This window comes from Rhagoletis pomonella, unplaced genomic scaffold (assembly GCF_013731165.1).
Source record: "Rhagoletis pomonella isolate Grant_MI unplaced genomic scaffold, Rhpom_1.0 Rhpom_scaffold_02375, whole genome shotgun sequence".
Taxonomy (NCBI): domain Eukaryota; kingdom Metazoa; phylum Arthropoda; class Insecta; order Diptera; family Tephritidae; genus Rhagoletis; species Rhagoletis pomonella.
This window is the reverse complement of record NW_023460929.1, coordinates 18,376-30,602: the sequence shown is the minus strand read 5'-3', so window position 1 is coordinate 30,602 and position 12,227 is coordinate 18,376. Positions and strand designations below refer to the sequence as shown.

Below are 12,227 nucleotides of genomic sequence, written 5' to 3'. Positions count from 1 at the left end.
TAAGTATTGAAAATGTCTTTTTAAAATTTTATCTTTGAAATTTCGCAATATTTGTTTATGAAAAAATTATAAATTAAGGACTTATATAAACTCGAATTGCGTCCTTCTATTTTTATCACCTTAAAAAATTACCTACTCGTCCTTGTGAATCCAAAAAAAATTTAATTTTTCTAAATTCTAAAGAAATTTCCTCTCGCATGTGGTACTCAAAATTTTATTCTACATTGCATTGAATCCTTTGAATAATTTTTGGAATCAATCATATCTTTGAAATCACAAAGTCCTTTAAAATAAATGCTGACCTCAGAGAGAAAAAATAAAAACCCCACTTAAAATAAAAAAGTAGGTTTCGAACCCATTTATTTATTATTTATTTTATGGTAGGAGACAGCTCATCACCTTTAGCATTTTCTGTGTGGCTGCACAAAATCCTGCAAATTGCAGTAAAGCTTCTTCTCCCATTGGAAAATACACCTGACCAAAGGCTCAACAAATAACGTGTGCTAAGAACCGAACCAGTTTTGCACCGAACTGTGTACAATTAATTTGCGTTATGAGTTGAGCCATGTGGTGACAATTGTACCATTACGACCTTCTTGCTTTTCCAATTAGCTTGAACCACACAACCGTCTTTACTCCAATGGGAGTATGTATGCGTTGTGTTTAAAAGATAAGGACCCGAACCTAGTTTTATAGGTATTTACATATTTGAAAATTTGTTTAATCAAATTCATAGGGTCTTATCAATGAGCTGCGTGTGTTGAAGGAACAAAATCAACGTCTACTCGATGACAATCAGGAATTACGCGACCTATGCTGCTTTCTTGACGACGATCGACAGAAAGGGCGAAAACTCGCAAGAGAATGGCAACGCTTCGGAAGATATACGGCCAGTGTGATGAGACAGGAAGTGGCAGCCTATCAGGTAGATTCGATGTAGAAAAAATATGCAAAGTAAATTATAAAAAAAAAAAACAATACTATTTGTACTCCGACTAAAGCACAAATTACGTCAACTCGACGATAAACAACAAGAATTGATTACCGATAATCTGGAGTTGAAGGAATTGTGCCTATATTTGGATGAAGAACGTACACATATTGCGGCGAATGCACTTTGCGCCAATTGTGGTGCCTCAGTGCGCAATCCATTACGCGATGATGGTGATGGCAGTAGTTCCAGCACAAATGCGGAGGAAACTCTTTCTGCGTTACGAAATTATGAGCGTCAAATGCCCGTAAGTATATACATATAGTATTTAGTATTTGTATTTTAACTATTGTACATATGCATGTTTGCTTTTAAAAACTGGGAAATGCAGAAAAAATATATTTTATTAAAAGATAGGGTGGAGACTAGTGTACGAAAATAAACTACATAAGGAAATGATAGTTAGATCCCCGCACCCTGATACATTTTGTATATTACAAACGGAGTATTGGTTGATACGAGTATATATCTACAAAATTTCGTAGGACACCCCCCCCCCCCTCATGTCAATAGGTTTGCTCGTCGAAAATCCAGCAAGAATTATCCAACACTGAAAATATCAGAGAGTAAGAAAAAATTCTCTCAAGTTCTCCCTCATGTTGAGAAACTTGCAAATTTCTGCACGAACGCTAATTGCCGGAATTTGCAAGTTTCCCTGCCAGCTGGTATCCACGTTTGCGATTCGAACAATAAATTTTTATAGAACTTTTGAAATTCTTTCAGATGGACAAAAATAGGATATATATGTATATTTCTTGTTGTTCTGACTTTCTTTAACATACATTACAATTTCTTTATCGCACTAGCTGTCGAGTTTCTTAAATCGACTCTGGTTGCAATTGCATGGCGATTGCGAATATAATTTTTTTTCAGCCGTGTTAAGTTCAAATCATTGGAACAAGTATTTACTTCTTTTTTTCATAAAAAAATCGCTCGGGTTTATACATTTTTAAATTTAACGAACTTATTTATTCAAATTATCCTAGACAAAAATGCTACCATGTGCCACATTCTTATGATTTTCGTGATTTCAAATTCTTGCTGGCTAAAGTTTTTCCCGCAAGAATTTGCAACTTCTCTCAGGAAAACTGTCACTTTGCGCTCTCTGTTTGTGAGTGATGGACACTATTTTTTGGTCTGCACAAGCGCGATTTGGGCAAAAATCATGATGATTCTTACAAATTCTTAAAAATTTTTTGCTCGACGAACAAACCTAATTTCACAAGATTTTCTTGCAACACTTAACTTACGGTATTAGCCTGCATTCTTTATTCCTCTGCCTTAGGGCCTGTCTCCACAGGCAAAAGTTTTTGCCTACCAACTGTCATTTTTATTGCCCCACATAAATTTTATCAGAGGCAATATTTGTGTGGGCATTTTTATTTAATCACTTAAAAAATTGTAAAAATATGCAATTTCACACCCAAATACGTGATAACAAATATTTTAATAGAAAAAAGCTCAATTTTTGCCACGAAGTTATCGCGCATATGAAAATGTAGCTCTCAAAGTACCAAATTGCTGGCAATATTTATCAAGACATAAGCTCTGATATCTATTGCTTGCCAAGAGCAATATGGAGTCTCCATTAGCAAAATTTTGCCTGACTACATTATCAAGATAAAAGCTTTTGCCTGTGGAGACAGCAAGTTATTCATTCACCTTAACAAACGATTCCACCTTCAATTTGTATATTTCCTAAAAAAAAAAATCAAATGTAATCCTAAAACACGTTTGTCAACTTCCAATTTCTCCACACATCTAGGATTCCACACTACGCACAACGCTTAGTGATCAAACGGTTCAGTATGTAAGATCGTTGGAACGACGTATACGACAATTGGAAGAGGAACGTGTGGGTACTACGACACCAACAGCCAATATCATAGTTTCACAGCATTCCCAACCTCAGGCGCAAACGCAATCGCAACCCCAACAACAGCAGCAACAACAGCAACAGCAGCAGCAGCAACAACAATCGGCACAAAATGCGCTCATCGATCCGATTTCGAGTCGCCCCGAAGCTGTGGTACGTGCACTCCAGGTACTCGAAGTACGTGAACAATTGGAACGTGATCGTCTCAGTGGACTCATTGAAAATTCAAGAGACCAAATGGATGACGGCGAGAAGGCTTTGGTGCGAGAAATGTGTAATGTGGTATGGCGTAAATTGGAAAGTAATGTTCCAAACGTTTCAAGTAGTATGTAGTAGAGTAGAAATTACGCAAAACAAAATATTGCCAACTTTAATCATTAAATGAAATACTAATTTACACTTTTACATTTGCATAGATTTTTATTTATATACTTGTGGTAATCCTTACGGACAAGTAGATTCAAAGCATTTTTCAACATCACAAATATATATTTTAATATTTATACATACCTACATACATACTACATAAACATTCGGACATTAAATACATATATTTAAAATAAAATAATAAAGCGTGTTTTCAAAAAATATGCCTAGCATCAAAAACGTTTTTTTTTTATAAAATAGATCGAGCTACCCGTATTTCCAAATAATCTCGAGTGTAAGATAGTTTCGCAATGCAATTTCAAAAAAAAATGTTGGTCTACACTTAACATTTTTCGGTGACACCTATATTTAGCAATAAAAGTTTATTTTTTTTTATATATAGTTCTACTGGAATAATCAAAATACTTCCTCGGCAAAAGTTTAATGATTTATGGTGAACTTTAATTAACTGGCATTAGGATGGTTCTTTATGAACTGAGATCTAGTGAGTAAGTACTAGAGCGAAGTGCTTGAGGAACTTTCTAACAAAAAAAAAATACTTTCTAACAAAAAAAATACCACCTAGATACAAAAAATATCGAAATATCATACTTTCATATCCCACTATAAATACCAAATATGATGAGGAATTCTTTGAGGAGACCCCTATATTCGGCGCAAAAAAAAAAAAAAGAAATTGCCTACGCATCGAAATACTTATTTAGCAAAAGAAGCGAGCTTTAATTTGACATTAGGATGGTAGGAACTGACATTTGGTGGGTAAGTACTAGAATGGGGTACTTTAAGTCACTGAACTTTTGAGCAGAAAAAATGGTCTCCTCGGGACAAGGACATCGATATATGTATCATTATCTAAGATCCACAAAAAATATAACGAAAAATTTAAAAATCTTTATCGAAATTGCCATGCAAAAATGCATTAGGCTCAGGGGTGTACGACAATTTTTTTTCTGGTAAGGTCTCTGTCACCCACTAAGCATCTACGGCTCCACAGGCTTCACCTGAGTGAAAAAAATCCCGCACCTTTCTCACTCTCCTTAATCTTCGTCCTGCTGTACTTCTCGTGTCAGTCCTAAACAGCACATCGTTATTCCCTATGTTAGGCCAGTGTATGCCGCAATGCGGCACCAGTCGGGTAAAATTCTTACTAAAATACTCCAACTAAAATACTCCAACTGAACTGCAAGGGGCTCGGAGTAAGATCTAACGACCTGGAGTACCTCTATTATGGATAGTCACATACAGGGAAGCACACTGAAGTGGTATACTGACGCCTTAAAATACCTGAAGCGGAACGGACCAGACTGAAGCTTTCGGTGCCCCTGACAACCTTCCCTAGCACCTTTCAAGCGGAGGCCTATGCCACAAGTCTGTGTGCTTAGATTAACATTCGAAGAAATTACCGAAGTGAGAGGATACTAATTGCGAGAGATAGTCAGGCGGCTCTTAAGGCTCTCTTATCATTCGAGATCAAGTCCTTTTTGGTTTTGGAGTGTAAAGATGTTTAATGCTCTGGCTGAGGTTAATGGTATTCAATTAATACCAGAGCACATGTGTGTCGGGAGAAATGAGGAAGCTGATCAGTTCGCCAGAGCGGCTTCTGTTCGACCACGATATGACCAGATCTCTTCCTTGCAGTGGGTCCCAACACCATACAATAAATGCTCAGAGAGGAAAATACTAAACTGAGGAAACTGCACTTGCGTACCACAATGGGTCTACGTCAGGAAAAAAGCTTATTATTAGGGTAAAATCTGAAGAGATATAAGCTGCTCATGGAGAAACTCAAAATCATTACAGGTATTTTAGCGGGCCACTGCAGGCTAAGAGATCACCTGTATAGTTTAGGAATCTGATCCAGTGACCTGTGGCGCTTTTTTGACGCTGCCATGGAGACATATTTACACTTTCTTATAGAGTGTGAGGCCGTTGCAGAGGAGCAACGGGCGCCCCCCCGGGATCTATTCTGAAATTTATAGAGTCTCCAGGGCTCACGAGGACTTGTGATGAGCTAAGGGCACAATAGACCTACCGGTTGCAGTGCTTTAATTAACTATCTATCTATCTACAAGCATGCAATAACTCAGCACTTCGAAGAGTTGTACCGACAGGCGATTAACGACATTCACAGAGAGACTATTTATTATCACCAACACTCGTCCCGTGGACGACGTCATTAGAGTTCAATTACCACCGAATGCAGAGGAAAAGCCTCAGCTGCCTTGGGGTGCCCATTTCCTGGGCCTAGCATTAAATCAGATTGACGACACCTTCTCGCGATGGTCAGGTCTACATAACCGAAGCTGCCTACTGCCCGGCAGGCAGTGTGTGACTTTAGCGTGCGCCAATTTCTTTGGCATTAAAGCATGTCAAACGATCGGAGGGAATCGTTTCCACGACAGTCTGGGCTACGTAACCGGAACGACCCAGAATTATATCTGGCCAAGAACTATCACTCCAGCAACACTTCCCAAAAACTCGTTTGGGGAATTTTTATGCTGTAACAACAACAACAACATCGTGTAGGAATACGTTTGGCATCTATGCAAACTGAAGGACGAGGTCCGACCATACACTTAACCGTATAGACAGCAAATCAACGTCTCCCACAGGGAGAATGTTATCACCTATACTTACTCCCATCCTATGAATGCCGCCATAGCAATACAATCACTACCTGTCGAATAAAGTGAGCTTCAATTCTCGAGAAAGGCCCGCGTAACTCTGGCTCAATTACGGTCTGGTTACAGCAGTCGACTGAACTCGCATCTATCCAGACTCAACCCCGACACAACAAACATATGTATGTAAGTACTGTGTCCGACTCGTGTAGGCTTCCCCACGACACCAATCACATCGTCACCTTCCTAAAGAATACGTTTCCTGGGCCTATCGTTAGTTGAGCTTGGCGATTAAATGGTTCTACGCTTATAACAACAACAAGTAATCACCTCATTACATGCCCAATTAAAGCAACTCATTTAAGACCTCTCCCCATATGATACAACCCCGTTGTTTTTTGTTGCAGCAGCAAAAAAATTCCCCAAATGGTTTTAGGGAAATGCTGCTGGCGGTGGCGGGCTTTCCCCAAAGCTGAGGATGCGAATGCGGATATAAAGTATTTTTAAGAAACAATTAGAATCTAGCTTAATGGCGAGATCGTTGTTTAATCAGCGCTTACAAGCCAAACCGGGGGTGTCAGGTTTTTCTTAAGCTTTTTAAAAAGAATTCTTCATTCTCATTCCTTTGGCTGTTTCAGAATTTGGGGTATCTGTAACTTCATCAGCGTTTTTCTATTTTAGTTTTTGTAATTCATTTTTATTCAGAGACCCAAAATAATTATTATGGTAATATTTGAGATCAAAAACGTCGCCTTATTTTAAGAGAATTTTTTTCGTCTTTGTATAATAATTATTTACGAGAAATATCTTTATTCGTCTCGCGGGACGATTATTTTCAGATGGAAATTATTTACGTCCTTTCATAATAATTATATGGGATTTATATTTTTCTCGCCTATCGTGACCTTTATTTCAAGACGACAATGATTTACGTCCCACGTTTTCTCTTTATAGAATCGGGTACATGTACAGCCGATTTCACGAAATTAAACGCAAACATCACCGAGCTCGATTGCAATTTGATTTGCTAACATCTGGCAATCCTAAGCCCTAAAACCACGTAAAAGCAAAGCCCTTTAATTTGACACCTCATTTTGTAAAATCGAACGAACGATACAGATTTGATGACAATGAACAATATATAATTAATATAATATAATAATATAATTAAATATTTTAACGCGTCAAATCTCCGAACTCAATTCGAAGATCAATTTCAATAAAAGTCCCATATAACACTGTGCGACACTAAAAAATACCTGCGAAGTTATTTATATTTTCTGGTAGGTTTTTTCGAGTAAAACTAGAATCGAAATATGAAATTTGCCAAACACCCCCAAAATCTTGATTTACCGTTAAAAAACCGGGTTTTCGTACTTTTGCACACTTATAAACCTGTAACTCAGTACATTATGAACCGAGTTTCGGTTTATTGCCGGGATTAAATTGAAGAAACTTGGGCCTTTCGAACGATATATGTATATGCGAATAAAGAAAGCTTCAGAGATCTGTGTGTATTAACCCAGCAAACACATTTTTTTTTACTTTTTTCACCTTTTTTCAACTTTGGTGAGGCTCTTACGCACTATTTTATAAGAAAATCGTACTAGTCCTAAATTTAATATAAAACTAGCGAGTAAAATGAGTGTTTATTTAAAAAAATCGGATGAAAGTTTACTGAGTTATTAAAATTTTTATGAAAACAAAATTTTTGCAAAAATATTATTTCTGAACTGAAAAATGTTTGCATGACAGCTTCTTTTTCAATTTGAAGTTTCCTATGATCGCAAAGTATGGCCATTCCGAGAGCCAGATCAAATAGGCAGGAAAAACGTTTTAAACGTTCCGTTGGCCAAACCTCAAAATATTGTCCTACGACCACTGCATTTAAACCTAAGATATATTAAACTATAGGGGTATTCTCACAATCTTGCAAAGCCTTTACACGATGCACGGTTTGCCTAGCTGTCCCATAGGAAAACCGTGTTTTTCGTGCAATCCATGCACCGTGCAAGGGCTTTGCAAGACTCCGAGAATACCCCTAATTGTAAAAAAATCTTATGGAAATAGCAACGCTTTTTTTCACCTTTAAGTGCTGTTCCCAAAATTAAGTGAAGCCAAAATAAACGAAGGTATTAATTTTTTATTCTATCATCTAATACTTTTTCGTATTTTCATAGGACCTCAAATTCGTAAAATTATGAGCTTAGTGACCTTTTTGAACAAGCTAAGCTCTATAGAAAAACGTGCATGGAAGTGTTTTATAGCGCTATCCAATAATTTCTTTTGAAACCACAGAAGCGACGACTATGTCACATGTCCATAAAAATTCATTTCCTTCCATTGCATTTGGACTTCTTCCCACATAATTTGGGCCAGTTCAGTGATGAACAGGGCGAACACTTTCACCAAGAAATAGCTACCATTAAAAAACGTTTCGGAGACAAAAATAAAATAACAATAAGGCCAACAACCGTGTCAAGTTTGGAGGAAATTGGTGGAGCGGTTACCGAGATATACAGATGTAATCATAAGTGGGCGTGGCTACGCCCATTTCCCAAAAATTTATAATATTATTATTTTTCGTCTCAAAATCATTGTAAATATCAATTTTGAGTGAATAAGCTTCACTAGTTACCAAAATATCGCAGGCGTGGTTATTGTCCGATTTTACCTATTTTGAATACCATCCGTCCTACGCTGAAAAGAAGTACACATACCAAGTTTGGTTAAGATATCTAAACTTTTACTCGAGTTATCGTGTGCACAGACGGACGGACGGACAGACGGTCACCGCTTAATCGATCATTATGATCATTCGTTTTGGCTGTTACAAATAACCGTTAAGTGAACAAAGTTATAATACCCTTGTGCGCAAGTGCGCTTTGCTATAAAAATGATTTCAGAATATTCTTCAACGAAAGACTGATGATGCTTAATTAAGAAAAAAAAAACGGTCATGAAAACATTTTTGAATAGTATGGTCAAAAATAATATTTTGCAAAAATTTTCTTTTCATAAAAAGTTTAATAACTCAGTGAACTTTCATCCGATTTTTGAAAATAAACACTCGTTTTACTCGTTATTAAATTTAATTTTACAATCATTTTAGTACTAGTATGATTTTCTTATAAAATAGTGCGTAAGAGACTCACCAAATTTAAAAGAGAAAAAACTAAAAAAAAATGTGTTTGCTGGGTAAAGACACACAGATCTCTTAAGGTTTCTTTATTCACATATATATCGTTCTAAAGGTCAAGTTTCTTCTTTCTAAGCCCGGCAATAAACCGAAACTCGGTTCATAATGTACTAAGTTACAGGCTTATTAGTGCGCAAAAGTACGAAAAACCGGGTTTTTAACGGTAAAGCAAATTTCATATTTCGATTCTGGTTTTACTCGAAAATACCTACGACAAAAACAACTTTTCCAGTGTTCAGTAATAATTATGTATGAGCAATATTTAACTTTATTTGTTATAATCGTTATGGTCTCTGTGTTTTAATACTTTCTTCTGCGACTGGTTTCAAAAATTTGCGCTTATAGCAAGCTAAATAGTAGGGCGGGTCGAAAATCTAATTTTTCTCAAATCCCTTGGAAATAGTGAAAATATATTGTATCATGAAGTCAACAATAAGCCTGCAAAATATTAGTCTTTTATTTCAATTGTAAGAGCGCGTGCATCGATCACCAAGTGACCCCCAGCACACTAGTCGAATAAGACCAATTCTCATGGGCGTAGCCAGGTAGCGGCAGGGGGGTACTCGAGCCGCCCCTAACTTTGAAATTTTCCTTATATATATATAAAATAGTACCCTGAAATGCCAGCTTAATAGGGTCGAGCCCCCCCTAAATTTCATTCTGGCTACGCCGATGCCAATTCTTGTTAAAAATTCGGCGTTCAGCAAAAAGGGTTGGTGCATATTATTAGATAATGAACCCGTTAACGCAAAAGATAAAGTTAAATATCTTTTCTCGCAGTCCTTTAGCTTATCGTTAATCTCAAAGTTATCTGTTTTCAATAAAATTTTAATTGTTCTCTTGATAATCGCACTGGCCTATTGTCAAAAGATGTAAAGAACAGCACTTATATTACTGGCGTGCATTTAGGTCGCTGGTTCCAAATATTCTAATCTTGTTTTAATGTTAGCTATAGTTTGCGAATTTTCGCAAATTTAGGAACAATTTCGGTAGCTCTAATAGAAAAGAACTGAACAGGCACAACTTCTAGAAACACTAATTAGTTTACTTATGGTTATGCATACAATATAAAAATTGCAAATATAGGAATAAGAAAAAAAATTTTAATTTATTTTAAAATAATTTGTTTATAATGTGAACGATTTTCATAATATTATTATCATAAACCAGTAACAGTAAATCTCGCCTTCAATTTGGTAATTATAACTTACCGATCGAGTAACATTTACCAAAGTTATAGCAAAAAACTTAAGTGTACCTCCATTTTTGTTTTTCTAAAAAAAAAAAATCTCTTCAATTTTATAAATAACCTTTAAGTGAAAGAACCGGATTACAGAAAAGTGTGCCAGGGAGTGACTTTTTTCGTTCAAGCTGAATGCATAGCAATATCGTCCAATTAAAGAGTCATCAAAAGGATTTCGCAGGATATGTTAAAGACTATTGCATTTACCTACAGTCACTTTTTCAAATAATGGAATTAACTAAAATATTTAAGTATGTATGTATGTATATCTAACCACTTATTGCACTTTCCCTACTTGAAACTACTATTAACTTCTCAAACGATTCCTAATCTTTGACAATACATGTTAGACTTCATTCGCCATGATCTTGAAAACTAACCAAATCGGCGTGACCAAGCCCATGGTCCTATTAATATTTTATTAACATCCGAAAGCATTAAAACGTTTGAAATAAATCTCGTCTCACTGTTTTGTATTTTTCGCTTGGTTGCTGAGGTAATGAAGAATTGAAAATTCATAACGGAAAATTATATTTTTTGTAAGTTTTATCTTAATATCTTAATAACTTGTAGACTTATTGAAAAATGATAAATGAACGTGAGGTACTAAGTTTAATGACCTTTAATTTTATATATCGTTCTGTTTTTAACAAATAACGAATTCCACAGATATTACAAGCCAAAATTTTATTTTCAAAATTTATACACTTTGATTCAATTGCGCGGGCTTAAGATGAGTTCTAACAAATAAATAAATATTACTATTGCAATACGGTCAAATTCCTTTTATTTTTCCCATACAAAATCGACCCAGCCTACTAAATAGGTAGATATCGAAAATAAATTATTATTTTCCACGAATGAAAGTTTTGAACAAAATTCTGTTTTCAAAGTCGTGGCTGCCAGCCAAATCGGATCAGAATATTGTTATTTTTTTAAAAAGCACCCCATTTTTTATAAGCAATTGAATCTCTGATAGTAAGTAATTCTTATCTAATTAAAGGTCAGACCTATAGCTTTTTAATTATTTGAGCATCAATTCTCTTTATAGCCAGACGTTGATCATTTCTGCTGAAAATCCCTCTTGAAGGAGCTTACTCTATTACTTGAAATATCAAAGAAGGGAGACTTAGGGGGTCAGTTTTACCACAGAAGCTTTTAGCCAAGGATCCAATGTATATCGCTATGACAAAAATATTGCCCGACAAGTAGATAAAATAACCGTTTTTAAAATTTTTGCTACAAATAAATTCCCCAAACAGCCCCCTTTGAAATGATTGAAACGAATATATGTAACATCGAAAGCAAATCACGAAAATTTGGTTAACAATTAAGGTGCACACTTTCTTCTTTTGGATCTAGAAGTTTTTAAGATTGGACCAAAAAAAAATCATAATAAAGAAAGAAATCAATGCACGTATTTCAAGCACAGAAAAAAAATTAAAAGGACTATGTTCTCTTTGACGTACGTCAAAGGTCAAGTAGAAGTGGGAACTTGTATGACTGCCTATTGGATAGCTCGGTTATATAGCTTTAAGAAATACTATGTTTAAAGACATTTTTATCAAAGTTGATAAATATGACATTTGATCAGTTTTGTTACACAAGTACTACCACGGCCACAGGCAAAAATATTGGCTACAATTTTTTCATTTTGTTTGCCAGATATACGTTTTATAGGCGCACTTGCTCAACATTCGCATTCGCAAAAGCTCCGCATTGATTATTGTTAATGCGAAAGCGAAAGCGATTGTTAACATTAATGCGGAAGCTCCGCGGTTGCGAATGCGAATATTCGCAACAACCCTATAGTAGTCCATGATAAAAAAATAGGAAGGTAGAACCGCTGAGAGGAATTTTTCAAATTCTTGACGTTTGCAAGCAATTTAATTTTAAAATTTTACACAAAC

The 12,227-nt window shown here is 35.8% G+C and overlaps 1 protein-coding gene across 1 annotated transcript; it reads left to right on the top strand.

The window, feature by feature from the left end:
* Nucleotides 1-709: 709 nt before the first annotated feature.
* On the top strand, nucleotides 710-3,216 carry LOC118753346 (coiled-coil domain-containing protein 85C-like). The gene is made up of 3 exons (XM_036488222.1): nucleotides 710-925; nucleotides 1,002-1,238; nucleotides 2,757-3,216. Exons 1-3 carry the CDS (start codon nucleotides 899-901, stop codon nucleotides 3,198-3,200), a joined length of 708 nt encoding a protein of 235 aa, XP_036344115.1. The 5' UTR covers nucleotides 710-898; the 3' UTR covers nucleotides 3,201-3,216.
* Nucleotides 3,217-12,227: the final 9,011 nt, after the last annotated feature.

Coding starts and splice junctions, on each gene's coding strand:
- LOC118753346 (XM_036488222.1), top strand. CDS start 899: ATGAGACAGGAAGTGGCAGCCTATCAG. Junction 926..1,001: donor AGGAAGTGGCAGCCTATCAG/GTAGATTCGATG, acceptor CTCCGACTAAAG/CACAAATTACGTCAACTCGA. Junction 1,239..2,756: donor ATTATGAGCGTCAAATGCCC/GTAAGTATATAC, acceptor CCACACATCTAG/GATTCCACACTACGCACAAC.